Below are 27,829 nucleotides of genomic sequence, written 5' to 3' on the forward strand. Positions count from 1 at the left end.
ATCCGGCTTCATTATCTTGTGCTTCCATTTAAAAAGGCTTAATAGCCTTTCTAACTAATTCCTTGTTTGTACTAAAAAATGCTTTGGAAAAATGTATTTAGTTTAAATTGCAGTATATTATTATTATTATTATTATTATTATTATTATTATTATTATTGTTATTATTATTGTTGTTATTCCGCACAAACAACATCACAGAGTTATGAAAACGCATACATAAGTAGATGCCTATGGCTGGACAACCAGACTGGCGTCCCCAAATGAAAAAGTCACATGGCTCGACCGCCATCTTGGATCTCTTGGATATTTTGGGAATTTTTCAAAACTCTTGCCGTTAAAAACAACTTAAGGTGGAACTATGACAATGGCAGCAGATAGTGCAGCAATGGCCTATAAAAAACATATGTTCAATCGAGGTCGATTGAACAATTACTTTGCCTGCTACGCTGGATTGGCGCCAAATATACAACAATCTTCTTGTCTTAAACCGCAATGTCAATCGACACCTAAATTGGCACGCATATTCATGACCAGGTCCTTTCTACTGTTTGTAAAATCCACGCTTTTTCGTTACAAAACATGGGCGAGGCACGCAAATAACCGTTTCACGATGGCTCTATTTTCATACATTCGTGCATAAATCCAAGGTGCAATACACTACAGTCATGAAACTTTATATGACCATAGAGACTCATGTGAAGTACTGGTGATATGAAAATGACACATTTTGGTCCCACGGTTTGGCGGCCATATTGATAATTGTAAAAAAAACTTTTGCAACCCATAACAAGAACACCATTGCACTTATGCTCAGTGTCGACACAATTGCACAGACCATTGAAATAAATGGAGGTAAAAAAGAAAAGCATACAGTAGCTATTCAGTAAGCCAAAGTACAATAAATGAAAACGATATAATGTGAGAAAGTGAATTTGACTGGAACCACTGAAAATATTTCCCAGTAGAAGCAGTTAAATGTTACTGCAGTGGTTAAAATTCTTTTGAAAAAAAGTAGAAAAAGCAATTGGTGCAAATGCTTTATGCAGGTCTCTTTATATGTTGTACACTCTTTTTATTCTTTCATAAAACGATGCAATCTATTTACAGCTCTGATGTCGCCTGGAAGCACATCTTGGCTCTAAGGTGAAAAGGAATTGGAAGGAGTTTGTATCAATTTCCTTTTTTAATTAGGATTCAAAAAACAATCATGAGTCTTGGCTCTGACTTTTAACAGCTCAGCAGCGACTGAGTGGTATATCTTAAGCTTTTTGTGATGTCCCTGAAAAAAAGGAATTATTCAGGATAGAAAATTAAACAGTGCTACAAATAAAAAGGAGTGTATTTTGAAAGCTGTCAATATTTTTTTATTATCCGTGAAAGTGCTTGGTGGCTGAAGTCCATAAATGAGTCACATTGTAAAATTTACCGCACACATACCAAAGCTGCCCTTATTTTATTTGAAAATGTATATTAGAAATGTTGTTGGTTAGCAACATGGTGATGTGGAATTTTCAAAGCCCACAAAGTACTGTTGTACTGACAGAGCCTTGTTTTAAAGTGGAAGTCTCATGAAAATCATACTGTAATGGCAGGTCAATTTGGGACTGCTTGGGACTGGACACGGGGGGGAGGGGGGAGGGGGGGGGGGTGTTAGAGTTAGTGTTAGGAGGCTGTGTGGTCCAGTGGTTAAAGACATGGGCTTGTAACCAGGAGGTCCCCGGTTCAAATCCCACCTCAGCCACTGACTCATTGTGTGACCCTGAGCAAGTCACTTCACCTTCTTGTGCTCCGTCTTTCGGGTGAGACGTAGTTGTAAGTGACTCTGCAGCTGATGCATAGTTCACACACCTTAGTCTCTGTAAGTCGTCTTGGATAAAGATGTCTGCTAAATAAACAAATAATAATAATAGTGTATTGTGTGTGTGTGTGTGTGTGTGTGTTAGTGTCTTCCCCGCCGTTTGTGTGTGTGTGTCATCCTGCGTGAGTCTGTGAGTGGAAGTGTGTATTGTGTCTAGGCAGTGCTGGCACACTGCCTGGGGTGTCGTGCACAGTGCAGCTGTATGTAGATAGGGGTCTGTGTTGGCTGGTTGGTTTGGTTCCGCCAGTCAGCTGTTTTTCCTCTCTCGGTACACCCCTCGTGCTTTCAGTTTCTTTAAACGTATATATACATATATTATGAGTCCTTGATATCTGTCATGAGTAACAGCCACATGTTCCTTAGATATTTTGCTTGCGATTGCAAACCAAAATAATATGCATTATACTTTTACCTTACTTACAGTACCTGTAGTGAGACGTCAAGTTTAACTGTGTGTGCAAATAAAATCATTTTAAATGGCATAAAACAAGCAACATCTAACTGTGCCTGACCTGGATTTTTTTTTTTTTTGTGCAATTTCTAAAACATTAACATGCCTGTTTTGCTAATCCTGTACATTTGTGGCACCCAGTCCATATCCACCAAGTTATTAACATTTTGATTAGCGTGCTCGACAGCATGGTGGAAGTATTTGGGATATGTTTGACAACAAAGCTTCAAAGTGGTGGTGATTGATCTCTCCATTCACAAAGCAGAAAGCCTCTGGAGCAAGGAACACATCAAAGGCTTCCCTGTTTGACAGCTCTTTATGCTACTTTTGTTTTATAATTCCCTGACTCTTGACACTTTAAACCAGGCGCTTTAGAAACAGGGGGATGCTGTTACCATGGTAGACCAGCCCCCACTTCATGCATCCCCCTCTCTCCCAATTCACTACACAGAGACTTGCCGTGGCTCCATTAAGTTTTCAGCGCTGGCCTTCCAGGGTCCCAAAGCATGCTGCTTCTTTTATTAAATAATTGTGCTCAACACTGAACTTGCTTAGCAGGTTTTGATAAACTTGATTTCTGGGCTTCAGGGCTCCACACTAGCATTAGGAATTCTTTGCATAGATTATTTCAGGTACTTAATCCCTTTCCGAGAAGAACTGCTTTTTTGTGCAAAAACCTACAGCTTCCTCTGTTTTTCAAAGCCCATGTGTTATTGTTTTAGCAGGGTTCTAACAGAACTGCATTGGGTGCAAAGGACTTGAAGTACAGAAAATTAACCAAAGTCTGATTAATACTGCCTACTAGAAGGTGTTTTTGTATAGTGTGGGTTTGACTGCACATTTTACAGACCTGAAGGGAATATATGAAAACACTTGAGCATTTGATAATCCTCCTATTGTAAATGGTCCAATGTTCAAAGATACAGTAGATAGATGTATTTTGTAGTTTGTTTTTTTCTGGAATGTTGATATGAAACTGGTGAAGAAACTGCTGCGTGTGTTTATGGGTAACAGCTGTCAACAGGCTGGTCTGTGCTGTAGCTTTCTTGTCTCAGGGCAAGGAATAGCCCATTTAGATGTACTGCGGGTTATATGACAAACAAAGCAGCCTCTGTTACAGGAGGGTTAGATCAGAACAGCACTAATCTCATAAAATGGATGAATGTCACCAAAATGCTAGAGGATGATATTAATCCTAACAATGTATTTCCTTTTATATTGACAATATGCCCCTTGATGTGCATTTACATACATGCAGTATAGTACAGTTTATAGTAATGTATTGTTCATTCTGTTTTACGCAATATACAGTAAGATCTATCGCTGTTAAAGATGCACAAATATACAGCTATGGCCAATAGTTTTGCATTGCCTAGAATTTTAGGATTGAGACATAATTAAAAAAAATTTTAAAAAAACTATATGAAAATAATTTTGATCTTTTTTTAACATTATGTAATCAAAGAAACTACGAAATGATATTGCAAAAGTCTACCAGAAACCATAAAAGTAGTACAGTATATTTGAGAAATATATGGAAAACTACAACACAGTATGTAATTCAATATATTTACAAAACATTATTAAGCAGGTTTCATTCGACACTATGAAGCAAAATGTGTTAATTCTATAGGTTGATGTAAAACTTCTGACCATAGTTGTATATTTCCTTGGTGTCTGTTTAAGTCATTATTTTATAGTTCTTATTGTTATATCTTCTGTCCATAATACACAAACTGCTTTAGCACAATTTCTGTTTTTTACATATCCTTAGAGAACAGCTTATTTAATTTTGATGAAACTTGGACCGGACATTCTTGTACACAAGTAATTGAGTCTAGTTACATTGTTACATGTGCATATAGTGGGTTTTTGATATTATCTTAAGGTAGTAGCTGGGGTAACACACTTATGGAAGTCTTTTTTTTCCTCTCAGCAGAGAAGCTTGCTCAATTTTCATTACTGTATGTTGTTACTGTAGGTTTCCCAAAGGCTAGCCATCCTGCTCTTTTTTCTGTGGTATTTAGGAACTCATTATTCACTGACCTAGATATAAATACCCAGGATATCTTTTGTTTAAGTTATTGTGGATACAATTAAATCCATCATTTATGACTATGTTTAAAGTTAGTGAATTTGTAAATGTTCTGGCGAGCTACCTCAGGTCAATGCTAAAGAGTTGAAACTGACGCAGCATTTCCATATAAGGGCAAAGAATCCTAGAATAGCTTTCTTCCCCCTTGCCATGACTGAATAGTATGGCCTGAATTCAAAAGAACAATAATGAAGATCCCTGAGCTACCCCTGTAGAGTATCATATGTTACAGCCCGGTGATATGAATTGTTATTACGAACTTCTTGTGGATCACAACATGACTCTTTTATACTGTAGCATGTCTTGCTTGGTTGTGCATGGGACGGGTGATGCATGATATAAACAATCTTCAAATGTTTGTTCAAGAGTCAATTTTAATGAATACAATAAAGTGTTTGGATGATGAAATCTGCTCTAGACTGTTGTTAAAAAGCTAGCTGCTGTCTAATATATATATCTATATTTTTCCCAATAACAATACATAGCAGAATACCTCATGAACTTGAAATATATTGCTATATGAGTGAATTGACGGCTTGTCCTCATATGTCTATAGTTTTGTTCAATAGACCTGCTCTGCTCTCCTTTGAAAACCAATATATGTGTATATATATATATATATATATATGTGTGTGTGTATATATATATATATATATATATGTGTGTGTGTGTATATATATATATATATATATATATATATATATATATATATATATATATATATATATATATATATATATATATATTCTGTTTTAGATATATCTGTGTTCATATACTGTACACAATATAAGTAACAGCCCAGGAAATATTAGATCTAAATTCAGTAATACTGTTACCCTATGCCATTGTGAGTGTATGTGCTATATTCCTAATTAAGTTACTTTAGAAGCAGCTAGAATAGGCTGTTTTCTGGGGTTATTATTCCCAACTCTGTCAATGGAGATTAATGAGTTTCAGCATTTTAATATAGTGCAGTTACCAATTATACAGATATAAGCTGCATTATGAGGCAGTATCTTCTAAATAAAAGCATGTATTTTCTCCAGCAATACACTTGGGTCAGTCTCCATAACATTATGGCTCCACTTAGTCTAACTGAGGTAAAACCACCCTTAAAACGTATATCCTCCTGTGATAGAGTCCTGGTAAACTTGCCTCAGGTAGCCGAGGAGAACACAGACGAGACTGAGATAGAGATTGACGTTGATACGCCGACACAGGCGCACAGGATTTAATCAATAAACATAAACAAAAAGTAAACAATAATGTCATGTGACGCTACCAGCGATGGTAGCGCACAGAGGACGATACACGACTGTACAAACACTCAAAAATAAAACACAATACAACAAACTCTAAATCAAAGGTGCTGTGAAGGCCTTGCAGCAGCCCCGATCACAGCGATCGCTATGTTTTTATACTAACGCTCTGCCGAGACACGCCCACCTGCCTGCTGGAACAGCTCATTGCTTTCAGCTGCTGCTCCACGCAGACAGGTAATCGTCCACGGCGGAGCGCAACATCAATTAAACAGTTAATTAAATCAATTTACAACAAATAATGCAAAAATATACAATAAAACTACATATTTCCCCATGTGTAGGGCTTCCGCCCTGCCACACCTCCTTAAATAACTATGCCAGCAATTATCCATAGCTGCCTTGCTGTACTGTTAGGGGGCTGGAATTGTGATAAAGGTAATGATTGATTTCCTGAATAGTGCTATTTAGTTTAATTTGGCTTTCTTCATGTATATTATATAAGGTAAGGACTCACATTCCTTGCAGTAAATTGGAACCTTATACAGTATATGGCCCTAGATTAATTAATGTATTCATTCATTCATTTTTTTTCCAGGGCTGTTTCTAATAATCTAAATAGTGACACATCTAAATATTGCCACTTTATAAGTAGTGCAATCTAGGAATTATGTAATAATACGTTAATATCATGTTTATAGATTGTATATAACTGCCTATCAATATAACAGAACCCAAAACTAAAATGTTATCAACAACTACAATTGCAGTTAATCTATCAGTTTTGTTTGTTTGTTTGTTTGTTTGTTTGTTTGTTTGTTTGTTTGTTTGTTTTAAAGCATTCTGGTGCTTTGTTTAAATGCATTCCATTAAATAGAATTGGGATCAGGGTGCCCCAATTCAGGGTCTTTTCCATTAAAAATGCTCCACCTGAGAACAGCATGGCCTTTTAAATAAGGTATGATGTGGCTGCAGACACATTCAGCTCAATAAGGCTCTTTTCTGGCCTTTTGCATGCCTACACCCCTGGTGATTGAATCAATATGTGGTGGGTCAGAGAGCAACACAGAACCTTTGCTAAAACCCTTTCAGAGACGGGTGACATGACTTCAGTCCGGCATAGAAACTAGCCGTAAAGCAAGCAACTGTGTATCTTCTCCCTAGCAAATCGTCCTTTTAACAAGATTACTGAAAATGTATTTTTCTTTTTGTTATTGTTTTCCAGCAACAAGAGCAGGACCCCACAAACCTGTACATTTCCAATCTCCCCATTTCCATGGACGAGCAGGAGCTGGAGAACATGCTCAAGCCTTTCGGTCACGTCATTTCCACAAGGATATTAAGAGATGCCAACGGGGTCAGCAGAGGGGTCGGGTTCGCCAGGTTTGCACTAAATTAAAATGCTCAGTATGTGAATGTGCAGGCTTATTCATGTGTACAGGCTTGCTACCTGCTTCTAATCATCTTGAGAGGCCTTCACTGCACTTTATGTTTTGCACCAAGTCCTTGAAGAAACACAATAAATCATACACTCCTTAAAAGGTGCATACTTGTCTAAGGTAATACCTAAATTGTTGGGGGGGGGGGTTAAATAAGGGGGTTAGACACCCCACCCCACCCCCCAAAAAAAGAAAGACACTGCAGACACCACCTGTTTAGGGTATAATTGGAAGGGTTTTTTTTGTTTTTATGGTGTACTGTATAGTCTGAGAAATACCAGATGTTATGGGAAAACAATGTATATCAAAGAGGATAAACTGTCTGCACTCTCCATTAACGTTATCAGAATCCATTAGGGTCATTTAGCAGGTAATTCTTTAGGACAAGAACGCTTAATGGCATTCATAATTATTCCTCTCAGTGGATTTCCCCCAAGGTTGAGCTACTGTGTGGCAGGCTACAGATCACCAACACATTTTAATTAGGGTATTTCTGAAGGTACTCTTTGGACTGGACAGTGGTAGGCAGTATGGGAATTTCCCTTGTGTTCAGGTACCGCATTGAAAAAAAGAGCGCAGGTGTAGTTCAACTTCATTACTGCATGAAAAGAGAAATGTAGACAGTTCTCTCTCTGTATTATTCGTCCTCTGCAGTCAAGGCTGATAACAGCATTCTCGGTTTCAAGTGAAGCGTGCCACAGATTAGAGCATGCACTCTCTATTCACAGCATCTAATTGTGCAATTCTTGTTTAAAATGGGCACATTCTTTCAGAGGTAGTTTTTCAAATAAAGCTGTGAAAAGGGCATCACACTGGCTTTCTCTGTAGAGGACAATGTGTGACCCACTCCTAGGCCTTTGCAGATCTCGTTCACTAAAACAGATATGCATGCTTTTATGGTCTTTACATTATGTATGTATGTGTGATGTTGTGTTATTTAAAGTACAGTATATGGGGTGCATGTTAATATTTCATTTTAATCTCACACTGGCAAAAATATATTTATTTTAAATATTGTAAAATAACATTAAGCCTTTGTTGCATTTTGTCTGGTGTAATCTATTAAATTGTCCATATAGTGTTGCTGTTTAGAGTTTTATTTCACAAAACAAGTTCTTAAAGTACTATAAGTAAGATGTGCTTGATTCATCTTGTTGTATCTTTCTCTTTTTAAAAAACATTATTCATTCATTTTTGACTAAAGAATTAACTTGATTTGGGAGAGAAAAAATGTGTGTGTATATATATATATATATATATATATATATATATATATATATATATATATAATTTCTTGTATTATTCTAGAATGGAGTCCACTGAGAAATGTGAAGTAGTAATTCAACACTTTAATGGAAAATACCTGAAAACACCACCAGGTGTACCAGGTAAGTGTCTTTTTGGATTATTTGTTACATGCTACAGATTCAATTAACCAGGTCACCCACATTTTTTAAAAAAAAGTTCCTTCCTTTATATATATATATATATATATATATATATATATATATATATATACCTGTTGCTGACCTTACTGCTTCTCTTGCAGTGCCTCTTTCTCTATGACATTGCTTGAGGGACTAACACATAAGAACCCTAACCATACAGAAAAATCTATAATTGGGCTGTTACCTTGTTGTATTTTTTTTAGATATAATTTGCAAACACAGGTCTGCTCCCTCTGTACATCGAGTGGTGGTGGTGGTGGTATGGCAGCATGCAAGCCTGTGTAGACTGGGTATTGCCTCTGCAGAATACCTAAACCTGCAACAGGAAGGTGAACGCACCACACCTGCACAATATTTAAGCAGGTCCTCACGGTTTGTTATTATTCAAAATCAAAACTTGTTACCGGTTGCAGATGCTTTGCAGTTTATATGTTTACCTTCAAGAGTAAGTTGCTTCAAATGCTATTTAACTTATGTAAATTTCCCTACTATTTTATGGTGCCAGCTGTCAGCCCCACTCCAGACAAACTCCAAGCAAGTAAAAAATTGTAATAACAAAAACTGGAAGAAACACAAACCAGAACAACTCTGAATGATTGAAAACCATAGAAAGGGAAATGTAAAAAAGCCATTAAAATGACATTTTAAAGCTACTTACTCTTTATATATGATAAGGGAGGCTATGTGGGAGAACTATTCATTATGTAGTTTCCGGGATACAGTTACAAAATTCTGGTCTCATTTAAGGAACATGGTTTTATAGACTGGAACTTTGTTCACCCACAAGAAAGTGCACGCACACAAACATAAATCCTTCACTAGTTTTACCCAGAACTGCCTGCCATGACTTTCAGAATCAACATTTGTCACTTGGCTTGTTTTAAGGTGAAGGTTAGGAAATGGTAGATATAAATAATGGATCTGGTAAGTAATTTATGACTGGAGTAATGAATCGTTACTTGTCAGACATGGTTTGTTATTCCAAGGCCTGGCAGGCCTGGGTGTGTTGGTTTAGTAGTATCGATACACATTTGATTAGGGTGATACATTCGAGTTTCAGTTTCAGTTTGGCTATGAATGTTATTATCAATTTCTATTTTGTTTTAAGGATAATTCCTCTTTTATTTTCAGTTTCATTGATATAAGTTTCAGTTTCATAGATTTAATTTTGTCAATCATCTTTGTTTCTGTTGCTTTTTTCTTATGACTTAAGAAACCCGCAACGAAGAGCTTTTGTCCAGCGCTTGTTGTTGGTGTGGAAAGCAAACTCATTGTAGAACAGACAACTATTTTTTACTTGTGTAACTCGACAAGTTCCGATACACAAAACACGCTGAACTACTCCCAAGTGAACTTGCATCATATGGCCTGTCGTAGTACTAGGGTGGGTGAACAGAGCATGATCGGGTTATCCCCTATGAGGACAGCGTGTGCGCATCGTCAGTTTTGAAATCGATGTAAGATTATCCCAGTAATATATATATATATATATATATATATATATATATATATATATATATATATATATTGTAAGGCAGTGGGTTGTGTGAGACAGCAGGGAGGGGGTTAAAACCTCCCTGCGAGAGAAACATGTGCAGAATGCACCTTTTTGTTGGGTTGTTTTATTGTTTCATTTAATTTGTCAATTGTTTTATTATTAATTCTCCCCTGCACCTGGTAGCTATTGTTAAATTGGGACCAGGTGCAGGGTATTTAAGAGGAGCAGTCAGTCTGCTCAAGGCTGCTGAGTAGAAGGAAGCAGAAGAGAGGTGCTCTGCTTCCGAGCAGTCATAGATGAAGTAAGTGCTGTGTTAGTGTTTTGTTTGTGGGGACAGGTAAACGGCTTAGCCGTCCTGCAAGTCAGTCAGGGGAATAAGTAAGTGCTTCAAAACGGAGTTAGGTTTTGTTTTGTGTTTTGTTTGTTTTTGTGTTGAATTAAAAGTAGCGCAACTGTGCTTTAAAACTCCATTTCTGTTGTGCTGGGTTGTAATTTTAAAGGGGCAACGAACCGCGAAGAGGGTTGATTCGTTCACACTATATATATATATATATATAATATATATATATATACTTTATTTTTGCTAAAATATTTAAGTATGTTTGTGTAGTTATATCTTTAACAGAGCTCTAAAGTTGTTACAAATCATAAAACACAACAAAACCTGTTATATTAATAGTAGAATAATTTCTCAAAATGGTCTCAAAACATATTGTTCTTTTGATTTGTATTGTTCACCTAGATTATATGCATAAAATAAGTTTGTTTTTAGACAAGTGTCACAGTCAATTTTGTAACTTTGCCATGGCGCCATGTCGGCAACACCGCCATTTTCAGTTAGTCTCCCTATTTTGACCTGGCCACATGGTCCAGACCATATTACAAGTACAAAATGCTTTAAAATAAATTCAATCCCCTTTAAGCTTTCTGCAGACCTGATGGGTAGAAAATGTGATGCAGTATTTCAAAGCCTAAACCACTTAGCTATCACTCAAAAAGTACATGATTGTGCAGTGTGTCACAAAGACATACTTCATTCAATATTTAACATATTTGATGTGCTTTCGGAGTTATTGGGGTTGGAATAAATGATGCGCTTTCAGTTTGACTGGCTCGTCTCAGCAGCGGATGTTGTTGTTCTGCCTCATTTGTGCCTCTGTGCTACTTTTTTTTTTAAAGATATCTTTAAGTTAGTATGCTGTGAATTCATTATGAAAACAAAAGCATTGAGGCTAGCACTTTATTTATAGACTGTTTCTTTAAAGCCTTTTCTGATTAATTAAATAAAGTCTGATATTCTTCACTGTTTGTAAAGTAGGTTTGTAGCCTGACCCCATGTTGGATTGCTGCTGAGAGATAGTCCATAAGCATAATGTCACATATTTTTGCATTACTAGTTTACCTGTAGTTTCTGTAATTTATTTTAACATTAATATGTAAAGATAAACATACTTTATTGGTCTTTGAATGGAAATTAAAACATCAATATAGTAAAACTGAAAATAGTAGTACTGTATAATTTTGAAAGGGTTTTGTTAGCAATTCTTATTGGAACACCAACACATGAGGCAGCAGTGTGGAGGAGTGGTTAGGGCTCTGGACTCCTGACCGGAGAGTCGTGGGTTCAATCCCTGGTGAGGGACACTGCTGCTGTACCCTTGAGCAAGGTACTTTACCTAGATTGCTCCAGTAAAAATCCAACTGTATAAATGGGTAATTGTATGTAAAAATAATGTGTAAATAAAATAATGTAATTGTATGTAAAAATGTGATATCTTGTAACAATTGTAAGTCGCCCTGGAGAAGGGCGTCTGCTAAGAAATAAATAATAATAATAATAATGTTGGCTTGGCTTTATAAATGCCTACCGATGTATTTTTATCAGTGAAAAAGACTTATTACGTGATGCTAACAGTATGTAGAACCTATTACCACATTAATAGTACCATTATAATAAGTATACTATTTCCATGCACTGTTAACAAATAGATTTAGATATTTTGGGTGGACCAGTTCTACCTTCATCTTTTTTCTTTTTACATTTTAGTACATCTTTACTACCCTCTTCTAAATGCTACCTTTGTACAGTAGTAATAAAGTCTGCTTGGCCAATAGGCATCCGCACCCATTAATCCTGTGAAGCCAAATATAGAATGTTTCCCAGAAGTTGTGCAAAAGCCAAATACCTGTCTCATTTATTTTTTCATAATATTTTTTGGCAGTATGATCAGTCTTCATACATGTGCATTTCAGAGTTGAAACTTAGCTTGAAGTCATTTTGCTCAGTTTTTTCCATTACCAGTGGAATTGCAAAGACGATCTCACATACACTTCAACCATTTACTAAGAGTAAGCTCAGTAATTAAGAGGCACAAATTCACCAGTCATGCCTTAAAAGGTTATTTTATGTGACTGTGCATAGTATGCCATATGTAGGGGCATGATCGCTTTACAAAGCAAGCTTTATCTCCTAAGGAATCAGCTAGATGATTAATGACCATGTCTGCTATATATGTAAGACATTAGCTAGCCTCTACAATAGTAGTTCCCTTCTGATAACTGCTGTATACTGAAGTCTTCAAAATGCTTTTGGTCAACATGCTTTTGTCTCTTTAGACTGGAAGGTGCTGTAGGTCCTCAAAAATAAAATGAGTATCTCATAACTATATATATATATATATGTATGTATGTATGTATGTATGTATGTATGTATGTATGTATGTATGTATGTATGTATGTATGTATGTATGTATGTATGTGTATGTATATGTATGTATGTATGTATATATATGTATGTTCTAAGATCTATTAGAACATAAAGTTTACAAACGAGAGGAGGCCATTCAGCCCATCTTGCTCGTTTGGTTGTTAGTAGCTTATTGATCCCAGAATCTCATCAAGCAGCTTCTTGAAGGATCCCAGGGTGTCAGCTTCAACAACATTACTGGGGAGTTGGTTCCAGACCCTCACAATGCTCTGTGTAAAAAAAAAAAAAAAAAAAAAAAAAAGTGCCTCCTATTTTCTGTTCTGAATGCCCCTTTATCTAATCTCCATTTATGACCCCTGGTCCTTTTTTCTTTTTTCAAGTCAAAGTAGTCCCCCGGGTTGACATTGTCTATACCTTTTAGGATTTTGAATGTTTGAATCAGATCGCCGCGTAGTCGTCTTTGTTCAAGACTGAATAGATTCAATTCTTTTAGCCTGTCTGCATACGACATGCCTTTTAAACCCGGGATAATTCTGGTTGTTCTTCTTTGCACTCTTTCTAGAGCAGCAATATCCTTTTTGTAACGAGGTGACCAGAACTGAACACAATATTCTAGGTGAGGTCTTACTAATGCATTGTAGAGTTTTAACATTACTTCCCTTGATTTAAATTCAACACTTCTCACAATATATCCAAGCATCTTGTTAGCCTTTTTTAAAGCTTCCCCACATTGTCTAGATGAAGACATTTCTGAGTCAACATAAACTCCTAGGTCTTTTTCATAGTTCCCTCCTTCAATTTCACTATCTCCCAATGATGTTTATAATGCACATTTTTGTTGCCCACATGCAATACTTTACACTTTTCTCTAAATTTCATTTGCCATGTGTCTGCCTAATTTTGAATGCTGTCTAGATCATTTTGAATGACCTTTGCTGCTTCAACAGTGTCTGCCACTCCTCCTATTTTTGTGTCGTCTGCAAATTTAACGAGTTTGCTTACTATATCGGAGTCTAAATCATTAATGTAGATTAGGAATAGCAGAGGACCTAATACTGATCCCTGTGGTACCCCACTGGTTACCTCACTCCATTTCGAGGTTTCTCCTCTAATCAGTACTTTCTGTTTTCTACATGTTAACCACTCCCTAATCCATGTGCATGCATTTCCTTGAATCCCTACTGCGTTCAGTTTCAGAATTAATCTTTTATGCGGGACTTTGTCAAAAGATTTCTGGAAATCTAAATAAACCATGTTGTATGCTTTGCAGTTATCCATTTTCAATGTTGCATCCTCAAAAAAGTCAAGTAGGTTAGTTAGACATGATCTCCCTTTCCTAAAACCATGCTGGCTGTCTCCCAGGATATTGTTCCCATATAGGTAATTTTCCATTTTGGATCTTATTATAGTTTACATATAATAGAAGTCAGGCTTATTGGTCTGTAGTTACCTGGTTCGGTTTTGTCTCCCTTTTTGTGGATCGGTATTACGTTTGCTATTTTCCAGCCTGTTGGTACAACCCCTGTGTCAAGAGACTGTTGCATGATCTTGGTTAGCAGTTTGTAAATAACTTCTCTCATTTGAGTACTATTGGGAGGATCTAATCTGGCCCAGGGGATTTGTTTATTTTAAGAGCTCCTAGTCCCTTTAACACCTCTGCCTCTGTTATGCTAAAGTTATTTAAAATTGGATAGGAACATGTGGGGCATGTTGTTGTCCGTGTCCTCCTTTGTAAAAACCTGTGAAAAGTAATCATTTAATATATTTGCTATTTTTTTTTTCTTCATCTATGATTTTGCCATTTGTGTCTTAGACATTTAACCTCCTCTTTGAATGTTCTCTTGCTGTTATAATATTGGAAAAACATTTTGGAATTGGTTTTAGCCCCCTTAGCAATATTGATTTCTATCTCTCTCTGCCTTTTCCAACTTCTTTTTTGACTTGTGTTTGCAGTTCCAAGTACTCTTTCTGTGTGCTTTGTTTTTGGTCCCTTTTAAATGCTCTGTAAAGTGCCTTTTTTCGCTGAATATTTTTTTAAATTGATCTATTAAACCATTTTGGCCATTTTGTTTTAGATTTAGATTTGTCTACTTTTGGGATGTAATTGTTTTGTGCCTCTAGTACATTTAAGAAACAGCCACCCTTTTTCTGTGGATGTTTTCTCTATTTTACTGCAATCTACTTCTACTAGTCTCTGTTTCATACCTTCGTAGTTTGCTTTTCTAAAATTGTAAACCTTAGCTTTAGTCATTACTTTTGGGGTTTTAAAAAATATTTCATATGAGACCATGTTGTGGTCTGAGTTTGCCAATGGCTCTCTGACCTCTGTTTTAGTTATTCTGTCTTCATTATTTGAAAAGACTAAATCGAGGCATGCCTCCCCTCTAGTTGGTGCCTTGACAAATTGCGTTAGGAAGCAGTCATTTGTCATTTCCACCATTTCAATTTCGTCCGTCGTGCCCATCATTGGGTTTTCCCATTTTATACAGGGGAAGTTGAAATCCCCCATTAGTATGGCTTCTCCGTTTCTACACGCATTTCGAATGTCATTGTACAACAGATTATTTTGCTCAGCGTCTGAATTTGGCTATAGCATGCTCCTATTATTATGCCCTTTGAATTTGTGTCCATTATTCTGACCCATACAGTGTGTACCCACTAATATTATATTAGTCTCCATCACTCTCAGACAACCAAGTTTCTGTAACACCTATCACATCGTAGTTACTTGTTAGTGCAGTAGCTTCATGTTCTAACATTTTGTTTCTGAGACTTCTAGCATTAAGATAAATACATTTAATAGTTGTCTTACCTGAGTTGTTGCCCTTGTTTTGATGTAGTCTCCCTTCTGTTTTTGTTTTCTCCCCCCTTCCTTTCTAGTTTAAATGCTTCTGTACCGCCTGAAAGATCCTTTCTCCGAGTAGATTGGTTCCCTTTCTGTTTAAGTGCAGTCCGTCCCACCTGTATAGATAGTCCTTGTAGAAAGTGCTCCAATGTTCAAGAAAGGTGAAGCCTTCCTGTGTGCACCATGATTTCAGCCATGCATTTTGATTTTGTATTTCCAGCTGTCCATATGGTCCTTTGCAAGGCTCTATTGGGGATAATAAAACCACATATTGGAAAGCTTTAAGTGTTGCTGGTGTATAGATAGCTAGAACTATAGTAATGGATCAGGCCTCGAAAACAAATGGGTATTGATACAAATCTCTGAAATAGCTTATTGATTTTTGATGACAAGAGTGGAATGGACTAAAAGGTTGTTTCATCTGTTTTTAACTTGGCAGAAGTGCAATTAAATAATTGTAATTTGCAGTGTGAAAGAGATCATTGATTAATATTGATACTGTAATCAATTGTGCTTATTTATGATTGTAATTATTATGATTAAACCGAACCCTACTCAAGAAATTGTAACAACAATGTAGCACTAATACCATCACTAATGCCTCTGTGTTGATAATGGTTCCATTGTAAGCTGAAAACCTGGGATTTAGCTTTAGGGTCATTTCCCCCAAGGATTAATGGTGATATAAGTGCTCAAGTAAGTATCAGCCATAGGGCATTCCACAACCTGGCCAACATGGATTTTGATACCTGAGGATTAATAAAGCATAGAGGATTAAACCATGGGCTTTGATACCTCAGGGTTTAGACTGCATGATTCTTGAAGACTTTGATACTATATGTGGTTCATAAATAGCCATAGCCAGGAAAACAGTTTTTGTGATATTCAGTAATTGTATGACAAGTGGAATCTCTTTGCCTTTCACTTTCATTGGGGTTCCAAATCCTGTAATCCTGCAATAAAACAATATAGTACAGTTTGGGTAAAAAAGCATCATAAAGAGCCAATTGACAACATAGCAACAGCAGCATAACATTATTCCCATGATTCAATCTGAAGGAAATATAATTCCTGGAATGGAAGAATAAAAAAATGGCAACCATGCAAGTCTATTAGAGCTAAATATCTGGCCAACATTCAGGCCCCATATGTTGAAACGGATAACATTTCACTGAATTATTTGAAAAAAACATTTTGTTCAAATGTATTTGCTTTCACATGGGGGGGTTCTTGTTTGAATGTCTGTACACAAGTTTTTTGAAATTTACAGCTTTCTTCAAACATGCTCACTTCAAGAAAGAAATGCAGGTGTTGTTTTTTTTTTTTTTGTTTGTTTTTTTCATGGTTTTTAATTTCAGTGATAATTTCAGAATGAAAACAAAAACATCTTTGAGGACTGTAATTACTTTGAGAAAATGTATTGAATGCTAAGGGGTATCCTGAGTAAGGGAACCCAAAAACCTAATCTGATAAAAGGACTGGCATTCCATGTCTGTGGTTAACCAAGATGCCCAAAATGATGATCAATATAATCATCATTTAATAACTATTATTGAAATACTGGTTATGAAAGAAGTCCACTTTGTTTTCTGAAAGTCAGATGTGTTGTATCCTGTTATTACATTCTTGTCCACAGTAATTTAGCAGTCTATGTTGCTTTTACTATGCTGTGCTTTGCCGTGTGGAACTATGTATTATAATGCTTTACAGTACACATACAGTATGTGATAAGCCTGTGGTGTACCATGTATAGGAAGTATATGGAACTGACTTAACACAGGACTATCATGTACATGTCTTTAGGGAGAATGTTTCCCCAGGTGTCATTTCAATTTTCCTTTAATTTGGATCTTTCATGGAGCTGAAAAAACACATAGTGAAAATAGAGCTGTATTTTCTAAACTCCATACCAACTTGCTCTTTACCAGTCACCTGAATTAAGGGGTTATGTGCTCTTAACTCCAAAAAAAGTCTCTTGAATAAGTATCCACTTTAGCAGCCACAACTATTCAGTCCCCATGCAGGATTAATTGTAGTAATTTCAAGCTCATACAATTAGGTGTTATTTATACATAAAATTAAGTGTTACTGACATTTCACCAGTATGTGACATGTTGTAGCAATTTCAAATACATACAATTAAGTGTTATTTATACATAAAATTAAGTGTTACTGACATTTTCCCAATATGTTCGTGATGGCAGGCTGCATTTCAGTAATTACTCACTTGAACACATTTTGTCTCTTTGTCTCTCTTTTTATTGAGCTTTGTTTCTTCTCATCTAAATACACTGAACATATACGCAACACCTGCAACCGGAACATAATTCATGTATATCTTTTCTTGAACTGTGACTTTAAATTGCTCAACAACAACACCTAAATCTAGTTTTAAATCTTGATGCCGCCATGGTGATTTACAAATGTGTGTCATCCCTTTCCACAACCATGCCCTTGTCTTTACTATCAGACTGAACTTTTTTGTTATTTCTTTTTTATGTTATCTTGTGTCTCTAGTGAGATTAATGTACCAAAGACTATTACAGCACAAAAGAAAAATACAGAAGGCAAAATAGACTGGAGCTATAACATGTCTGCATTTGTTTAGGAGTAGCTTTTTAAGGCTGCTACAGTATTTGTCCCATGTTGGTTACCTTATCTGTGATGTCAAGGAACAATCCATCTTTAAAGTGCTCCTTCACATAATCTAATAGGAACATATATGGTTATGGTTACAACAGTCACATACAGAGAAGTTTACTTCACATTTGTTTATGTTTTCATTTAGTATTCTTAGTGTGAACATTTGGACTTGCCAGTTCCCATCTATCATACCATAGAAATACCTTTAAAGATACACTGCCATAGAAGTGATACCCTTTTTTTTGGATATTTCAGAACTTTCAGAATTTCAGAAATTAATCAATGACACATAACAGCAAAGGAAAGAATACATATTTAGAAGCTGTGTAGTAGGACCTCATGCTCTGACCTCACAATATGTCCAAACTGACATATGTTTTAAATAACTATAAATGAATGGAGTACAAAATTATGAAATGTACAAAATATGCATTGTGCAAAAGAACATTCTATTCCTCACTGTCTCTTAAAATAAAACTAGCATTCTGTTAACTCATGCAAGGCTGAGGCAGTGCATCGATTTATCTATGCATTCTATTGTTTGACAACTATCCATAGTCAAGTGCATCGTTTTTGTGTAAAGGGTTTAAGCAAAGAAGTTTTTATTTTCTATTAAATTTGGAATCAGCAATTATTTTTTGCACTAAACGCAGAGCTTCTCTGCTCCCCTCAGGTCTGACTCACTGAATCTGCATGCGATTGAGCTCACCTTCTCCCCCCTGCCCCACCCCCTTTGAGTGTTTACTGATGGGATTACATCTGTGCAGGAGTGTGGCAATGCGCCCCGCCCCTGTGTGCATTTGTGTGGTGTGTTGTATGTTGCGTGTGTTAATGTTGGTGTATAGATTGGTACACGGGATATAAACGGGTCTGTGTTTCACGTGTATTTAAAAAGTGTATATTTGTATTTAGGCACGGGATTGCACATCACGCACGTGCATTTAAAATGTAATATGTGAGCACGGGGTTGCACAGAATTAATTCACGTGCTGGGATTCAAGTGAATAATTAATTAGTAATTGAATCCCAGCACAATAGTATATATAGACGCACATTTCTTGCACTCAGGGTTGGTGTTCGGTGAGTGGAGAACGAGTGTGGAGAAGGAGAAACTAAATAGTGAAAGAACGTAAATATTAGTGTTATCTGCTCACCGTGTTTTGTTCGTCTGTCTGTGCACTGTCTAGTCCGTTTTGTCTGTCTGTTTATTTTGGCGTCAAGTGCCGTGTCCTGTTTTGTATTCCGTTTAAAACCTTTTTATTTGTTAATAAACGCTGAGTGCAGCCATTGCACTCAGCTCATCATCACCACCGTCTCTGTCTGTGTATTCCTGTCTGGTCTGACGCCACCCACTCTGGCCGTCTTTGTGACACGTGGTGTCATCGTGGGATAGCCGCGCCTCCAAGCGTCAGACCAGGAGGGGTCTGGATTTAAAAAAAAAAAAAGATTACAAAATATTGTTTTGGGGGAAAAAAAGAAAAAAAAAAAAAAAAAAGTCAATGGCAGAGGACGCCATCAAACTGCGGGGCTGGTTCCTGGAGAATGCTGGGCTGGAGGCCCAGGCTCTGCCCATAGTCGTTCGGGCCCTGTGGATGATGGACAGTGAGAGATGGGAGGCCTATCAGCAGGAACACACCCCAAACACCTTGGAGGAAGGTGTGGAGTTTCTCCTCAGCTACCTGGAGGCAACGATAAACGGAACAGCAGCCCAGGTAGCAGGACCACCAGCAGAGGAGTACCTGCTGTCCCCATCTCCACCAGCAGAGGGTGAATGCCTGCTGGTTTTGCCTCCACAGCCCAAGCGGGAGACAGATAAAGAGGTGAAGGACAGGGAGGAGGAGTGCCGCCTAAGGGCCAGGCATCCACGGCGATGTAACAAGCCATCGTCGGGGTGCCTCCTCTGCGACCAGGATCACCTGTTCGCCCACTGTCCCTTCCGCAGTTATGGGGAGGAGCCTGAGCGTCCACAGCCCGAGCGGGAGGAGCCTGAGCGTCCACAGCCCGAGCGGGAGGAGCCTGAGCGTCCACAGCCCGAGCGGGAGGAGCCTGAGCGTCCACAGCCCGAGCGGGAGGAGCCTGAGCGTCCACAGCCCGAGCGGGAGGAGCCTGAGCGTCCACAGCCCGAGCGGGAGGAGCCTGAGCGTCCACAGCCCGAGCGGGAGGAGCCTGAGCGTCCACAGCCCGAGCGGGAGGAGCCTGAGCGTCCACAGCCCGAGCGGGAGGAGCCTGAGCGTCCACAGCCCGAGCGGGAGGAGCCTGAGCGTCCACAGCCCGAGCGGGAGGAGCCCGAGCGTCCACAGCCCGAGCGGGAGGAGCCCGAACGTCCTACGCCTGAGCGGGAGGAGCCCGAACGTCCTACGCCTGAGCGGGGGGAGCCCGAACGTCCTACGCCTGAGCGGGGGGAGCCCGAACGTCCACAGCCCAAAAGGGAGGAGTCGGTGCGTCCACAGCCCAAAAGGGAGGAGTCGGTGCGTCCACAGCCCAAAAGGGAGGAGTCGGTGCGTCCACAGCCCAAAAGGGAGGAGTCGGTGCGTCCACAGCCCAAAAGGGAGGAGTCGGTGCGTCCACAGCCCAAAAGGGAGGAGTCGGTGCGTCCACAGCCCAAAAAGAGGGAAGTCGGGGCTTCCACAGCCGTAGGACCCAAGCTGCCAGCAGAGGGAGAATGCCTGCTGGTCCCACCTCCACCAGCAGAGGGTGAATACCTGCTGGTGCCGTCCCAAGAGCCAGAAGGGGAGGAGTTACAGGCTCAACCCCCTGAAAATTTTTGGGGGGGAGAAGGGCAGGATGCTGGTGTCCCCCAGCAGCCTCTAGCTATGCTGCTGAAGGCAGCACGGCACGCACATGCCCAGCTGCCACAGCAGAGGGAGCCAGCACCGCCAGGAGCAGAGGAGCTGGAGCTGCCTCTGCCTCCACCACCGCCAGGAGCAGAGGAGCTGGAGCTGCCTCTGCCTCCACCACCGCCAGGAGCAGAGGAGCTGGAGCTGCCTCTGCCTCCACCACCGCCAGGAGCAGAAGAGCTGGAGCTGCCTCTGCCTCCGCCACCGCCCGGAGCAGAGGAGCAGGAGCTGCCTCTGCTGCCCGTACCTCCGCAGGGAGTACGGTGGCCGGAGCCCCAGAAAGGGGAGCTGCCGGCCACGAAGAAGGGGGAGGAGGTCTGGAGACCACTTTCCCCAGCAGCAGTTTCGCTGCAGGAGTTCTTGTGGCCGGAGCCCCACAGGAGGGAGCTGCCGGCTACGAAGAAGGGGGAGGTCGGGGGACCACCTGCCCCCGCAGCTTTTTCGCTGCAGGACGGGACCGGCATGCTGTCAGCCGTGCCACTACCGGCAGGGGTGCTGACAGCATGGCCAGCCATGGGCCCACTGAAGCCTCCCTTCCCAGCCCGAGACTTTGTCCTGGACTGCTGGGTTTTTAAGGGGGGAGGTGGCCGTTGAGGCCATGTGTGCTGCGCACAAGGGGGGGTATATGTGGCAAAGTGCCCCGCCCCTGTGTGCATTTGTGTGTTGTGTTGTATGTTGCGTGTGTTAATGTTGGTGTATAGATTGGTACACGGGATATAAACGGGTCTGTGTTTCACGTGTATTTAAAAAGTGTATATTTGTATTTAGGCACGGGATTGCACATCACGCACGTGCATTTAAAATGTAATATGTGAGCACGGGGTTGCACAGAATTAATTCACGTGCTGGGATTCAAGTGAATAATTAATTAGTAATTGAATCCCAGCACAATAGTATATATAGACGCACATTTCTTGCACTCAGGGTTGGTGTTCGGTGAGTGGAGAACGAGTGTGGAGAAGGAGAAACTAAATAGTGAAAGAACGTAAATATTAGTGTTATCTGCTCACCGTGTTTTGTTCGTCTGTCTGTGCACTGTCTAGTCCGTTTTGTCTGTCTGTTTATTTTGGCGTCAAGTGCCGTGTCCTGTTTTGTATTCCGTTTAAAACCTTTTTATTTGTTAATAAACGCTGAGTGCAGCCATTGCACTCAGCTCATCATCACCACCGTCTCTGTCTGTGTATTCCTGTCTGGTCTGACGCCACCCACTCTGGCCGTCTTTGTGACAAAGAGCAAGTTAAGAGCGTTGTGCAAATACTGTAATCAACCAAACTAATTATTTTCTAAAGTAAGATGGCAAGAAAGTAAAGTAAAGAGAGTCATGTTCAGGATACGCCGGTAACATTTAATGAGATGGCACCCTACAAAACTTCAAACAAAATCTGCATTTATTCATCTGAACTACACCGGAGTAAAAATGAAGAAAAAACAACCCTGTTCACACTTTCCCAGGGCTGCCTCAGGGCCGCCATTTCTCATATGTGAACGTTCCAAAAAAGAAAAGGCAGCCCAGGGCCGGCACATGACCAATGTGGTTGCATAGCTCAGTACACACTCCCATACTCCCACACACGTGAAAGGTAAATAGAAAGCTGAATTTTCTGCTAGCCAAGACGGCAGTGGATCTATATTGAATGGTAATTATTTCTACATCATACAACTTTAATTATAAAAATATGAAATAAAAAAAAAATCTAGTGGGTTAACATTCGGGTTGTTTCTTTCACATAATTACGAGCTGCAGTGCATTTATAATTATGCTTTACTTGTCAATTACCTTTTCTTACTGTTATTTAGTAACTAAGCGATGAATATAAAAACTACAGGATTGTGGATCTCAATAATGATCATTAATGGTGCTGGCGACTTGGCATATTCAGCCACCATTGTTTATTTTGCACGCAACTATATACATAGCTACAGAAGTGTACCAATAATTTCTTTAGCTGCTTGCTTTTACACACACATACAAAAATACTGTTCTCACCCACAAATATTAAGATTGTTGATGCACCATGTGAGGATGAGACCCTCACTGTATTATTTCAATGCCTGTTATTGTGATTATTATTGTTAATGTTATTCTACTGGCGATAGAGCAGTGGTTTATGATTTATCGTGCATGTTGTTGAGCAAAGTGTATTTGATATTATATGATGGTGTAGTGTATTGCTGTATTTAGATTAGGGAGCTTCCCTCAATGAAGTGGTAATAGTTAGGGACTAGAGAATAATAATGACAATGATAATAACGAGTAAACAATAGACTAGTTTAACAATCGTGTTTGTAAACAAAGACGGTATTCATGCAGGTTAAACAAATACGTATAAATGAGAAGAAACGTGTATTTGTCTCAAGACAGGAATTTCTTCTGCCTGGATATTATTAGGTACTTTCCTTACAGACATCAAGCATTGGATGTCACAGAATTGTGTAATGTTGAATTCAGATAAAAGAGTAATGCTAGTGGGATCACAGAACCAACTAAAAGGAAATGTGGGATTACATGAGCTCGATCTTTGCAGTCTCTCGTCAAATTAAACTAGAAATGAAGAGTTTGGGGGTCATCATTGATCCTGATTTGAGAATCATATTAGGGACATTACTATAGTATCTTTTTACCATTTGAGAAATATAGCCAAACTTAGACCAATTATTTCCATATCTGATGCCGAGAGACTAATGCATACCTTTGTTTCATCTAGAATTGATTATTGTACTACATTTTTATCTAACTTGCAGCTTGTTCAGAATACCGCCTCTAGAATTCTGACTAAAACCAGGAAAAGTGAACATATTACCCCTGTTTTGGCCTCTTTAACTGGCTCACTGTGCAGTATAGAATTAATTTTAAGATTTTGCTGATAACTTACAAGGCCCTAAATGGATTAGCACCTAGTTATTTGCAGGAGTTACTGACCCCATATCTTCCAAACCGCACTCTGAGATTACAGGATGCAGGGCTGCTGGTTATTGCTAGGGGCAACAAAAGCAACAAGGGAGGTAGAGCTTTTTCTTGCAGAGCCCCTACATTATGGAATGCTCTATCTTCATTTGTCAGGGAAGCTCGGACCGTGACAGTTTAAGTCAAGACTAAAAACGCACTTTTAAAAATGGCTTTCTTATCTTGGGGGGGCCCTGTACATGAATAGAGGCTCGAGCACCGAAAGGAAGGAAGAAAAGGGGAAACTCTGGCTCAGAGAGCTGCCCTCAATGAGGTGAATTATAGACTTCTAAAGCTGGGACGGAGACGCACCCCCAGAGAACCTGAAACGAGAAGAGAGCCTTGCGTTATGAAGGGACAGCTCCTATAGCAAGGTATAGCAAGAATAAGCTTAGCCCCTCAGATTGCGAGGGTAGTGATCGATCATGAGATGCTAAAAGGTTGGGTTTTGCCGGGGGACCCCTCTGACTCGTGGAGAACCCTCCTGCTGAGGTAAAGGAAGCAGAGAAAGTGAGATCACTAACCCCTCAAAGAATGGACCCCCAGCTCCTTGCTAAAGAATCCTATATATGCAGACAAACAAAAGAATCGCCAATGCATATACAAAAAGAAAGAAAGAAAGAAAACATTTTAATACAACGAAGAAGGTGAGTAACTGGCTTCTTGCTGACTATGTGAAGACCCTCTGCTCAGTGGAAAGGAAAAAAAAAACCTTTCTTTTTAGGGGGAAAACCTTTCGTGGTCCCGGCAGAAGGGTCGTCCCCACTCCCGACATGCTAGCAATAGACTGTTGTGCAGAAGATATCTCAGATGGGGAAGAACATATGTATGATTCAACTGCCGATGAGGTCCAGCACCCCATATTTTTTAATTAGATGCTGGTTAATTTTTGTTCTTGCTGATGTGGCTGCTATGATTCTGAATGAATGAGGAGTATAAACTTGAGGTGGGGAAGTCCTGCTCTGGAAACCAATGTACACTGATGAGATGTGAACCAATGTCTGGATATAACAGTGCGGCTTGAATTGATGAACAGGGGGTCAGAATTCAAAACAGGTTTGCGTTCTGCGATATATTTCTGCATGGAAACATATGGGCATAGAGGAGAGTCAATCTTTGATAGCTGAATGAACTGACCTTGCCGAAGCTGATCCGTTTTGGAAATGCGCAGGAAGAGGATAAGGTGGGAATCCAAGATGAGTGTGAGATCACTGCAGCGAATTCCCAGCATAGGAAAGCTGGCAATAGAAGGAACTGCATATTCTGAGCATCTTAAAAAAACAAAAATATGCAGTCAGACATAGTTTCCATTGTTAGGTCATCAAATGTAGAGAAGCAGCCTTGACAGAGATCTCAGAATATCTATAGAGATAGGCAGGCGAGAAGGAGAAGCAGTCAGAGAGCTCTTGGCAATGGATAGTTTGTATTGATAGGAGAGTTGGGGAGGTAATAGACATCAAGCGAAATTCGTATTGTATTCCTGACAGATAGGATTTGATTGTAGCTGGTACAAGATGTAGAGTCCTTTGCGTGTACTATAAAAACCATAATCCAGTCCTGGTTGAATGGGGTTGGATTAATCCTGTTTTGAGAGCAGAAAGTCAAATAGGTGGTCCAGCCGGTGAAATAAGAGGATCTGGTGGAAGGAGCCAGTACTGCAGCCATGTATGCTTGTGCTGTATTGAGTAGTCCGCTGATAGTTGGGTTCAGTTGAAAATTAGCTGGTTGAACTGGGGTGTCACTGCTGGATTTGGCAGAGCTGTAGGGACCAGACTGTGAAATCTGTAAATGAGAGAGCATCCGCTTGGATCAGTGCGGATTCACTCCTTGAACGGTGGGTAGTGGAATGGTATCCTGCTCAGGAGGCACTTGTTCGGATGTTTCGGATAAGCCTGACAGAGGGAAGAGTGGTGGGGTGATCGGCTCTTGGATTAATGCTGTCGGAGAATGCTCTGATACGGACATGACGTTATCCTCGAAACCCTCCGAATCCAAGGAAGAGATGTGTGGTAAGTACTCCATACCTGATTTTTCTTTTATCTTTACTCTGAAAGAGATTGCAGTGGGACTTGCTATCCGCTTAGGTTCACAACCAAAATGAAAAAAACACAAGACACTGCGTAGAGTGTGAAATAATAGGAAGTAGATTTGATTGATAGGAGATGAAAGGACAGGGTGGTGTCGTGTCGTGCCTTTCCTTAGGAGGGTGCAGGATTACTATTAGATGGTCGGTCGTGCGCTTGTCTTGTGAATGTCAGTCATTGTATGTACAACCTGTTAGTCATTTGCAATCTGAGTGAAGTATCCCTTACGAAAATAAATATTTATAACTGTGAACCCCAGCAAGTTGCTGTTTCCTGCATTTTAAATACCTCTGTGTTCTTGAGAGAATAATGTGATTGTGGGTGGGGGTAAGCTTGGACTGTCACCCCATTACACACCATAACATTAAGTCAGAATAATATGTTTGTTTTTTTTTAATTGCTACTATTTTGCATTGAAAACATATATTTTAATAAGAAACATCTGCTACAAATCAAGGATTATTGTATATCCCGGAAGCTCTTCCATTCTGAGTGCAGGCTATCGTTCCATAAAAAACAAGCCATTTGCCACATATTTTAGGCCTGCTTTTCAGTCACATATGTGAACTCTTAAAAAAACGCAAATGTGAACGGGGTTGCAGACCTAAATATGCGGCTGCCCTGAGGTGGCCCTGCAGTGTGAATGGGGTCCAAGATCATTCTAAAAGTTGTATCTTTGGTTAGAAGTATTAAGCATCCTGGCAACATCAGTCCCTAATGAGCAGGTATTCAGTAATGCTGGGCAGATTAGAAGCAAGTGCCAGTCATCCTTAAATGAAAAGAAAATGTGGACACTATCATGTTCTTTAACACAATTCAAATATAAGCCATGGACAACACTCTTGTTACTAAACTGTTGTGGAAAGTGATATTTTTTTTAAAATTATTTTTCTCTTGATTGGTTGTTACTCTGACTTGTTATGGATTTAAACAACTTTTTTTGGATTTTGCTTTGACTCCAAATGGGTACAAATCAACACGATTAACTATCTAACACAATTTTTGTTCCTGGGTAGCAAGTGTTATTTCCTAATTGCTTATGCCTAAAAAGTATAGAAAATGGCTATTCCTCACAAACTTTGCTTTTGTGACCAGACAGTGATATTTTGAAATTTACCTATTTCCAATGAGAAAACGGGCGAATTTGTATCTTTTCGTTCACAGTCAGAAAAAAACAACATATGAATCCAAATTAACATGTATTTATACTAAAGTAATACAAAAATGACTACAAAAGATTTAGAAGCGAGTAGTTTTTCGAGATTTACGATTGTACTGTAAATCACTTTCACGAATCAGCCCCCAAATGTAGTCTCCCATCATGTTCTCGTTATACTGTCCTTGGTAGCGGCGTTCAAAGTCCAGTATATCCTGGTGGAAACGCTCGCCTTGCTCCTCCGAGTACGCTCCCATGTTCTCCTTGAATTTATCAAGATGAGCATCAAGGATATGGACTTTGAGGGACATCCTACAGCCCATTGTGCCGTAGTTCTTCACCAGAGTCTCAACCAGCTCCACATAGTTTTCGGCCTTGTGATTGCCCAGGAAGCCCCGAACCACTGCGACAAAGCTGTTCCAAGCCGTTTTCTCCTTACTAGTGAGCTTCTTGGGGAATTCATTGCACTCCAGGATCTTCTTTATCTGTGGTCCGACGAAGACACCGGCTTTGACCTTTGCCTCAGACAGCTTAGGGAAGAAGTCTTGAAGGTACTTGAAGGCT

General features: G+C 39.4%; 1 protein-coding gene across 5 annotated transcripts in view; it reads left to right on the top strand.

Moving 5' to 3' along the window:
* Positions 1-27,829, top strand: part of LOC117394419 (RNA-binding motif, single-stranded-interacting protein 3) — a 445,596-nt gene that overhangs the window by 337,991 nt on the left and 79,776 nt on the right. For all 5 annotated transcript variants that reach the window (XM_059012898.1, XM_059012897.1, XM_059012899.1 and 2 more), the window contains 2 exons: positions 6,890-7,047; positions 8,412-8,491. In XM_059012898.1, the coding sequence (XP_058868881.1) occupies positions 6,890-7,047; positions 8,412-8,491 (238 nt within the window). The remainder of the gene's footprint in view (positions 1-6,889; positions 7,048-8,411; positions 8,492-27,829) is intronic.

This window comes from Acipenser ruthenus, chromosome 3 (genome assembly GCF_902713425.1).
Source record: "Acipenser ruthenus chromosome 3, fAciRut3.2 maternal haplotype, whole genome shotgun sequence".
In the NCBI taxonomy this organism is placed as follows: Eukaryota; Metazoa; Chordata; class Actinopteri; order Acipenseriformes; family Acipenseridae; genus Acipenser; species Acipenser ruthenus.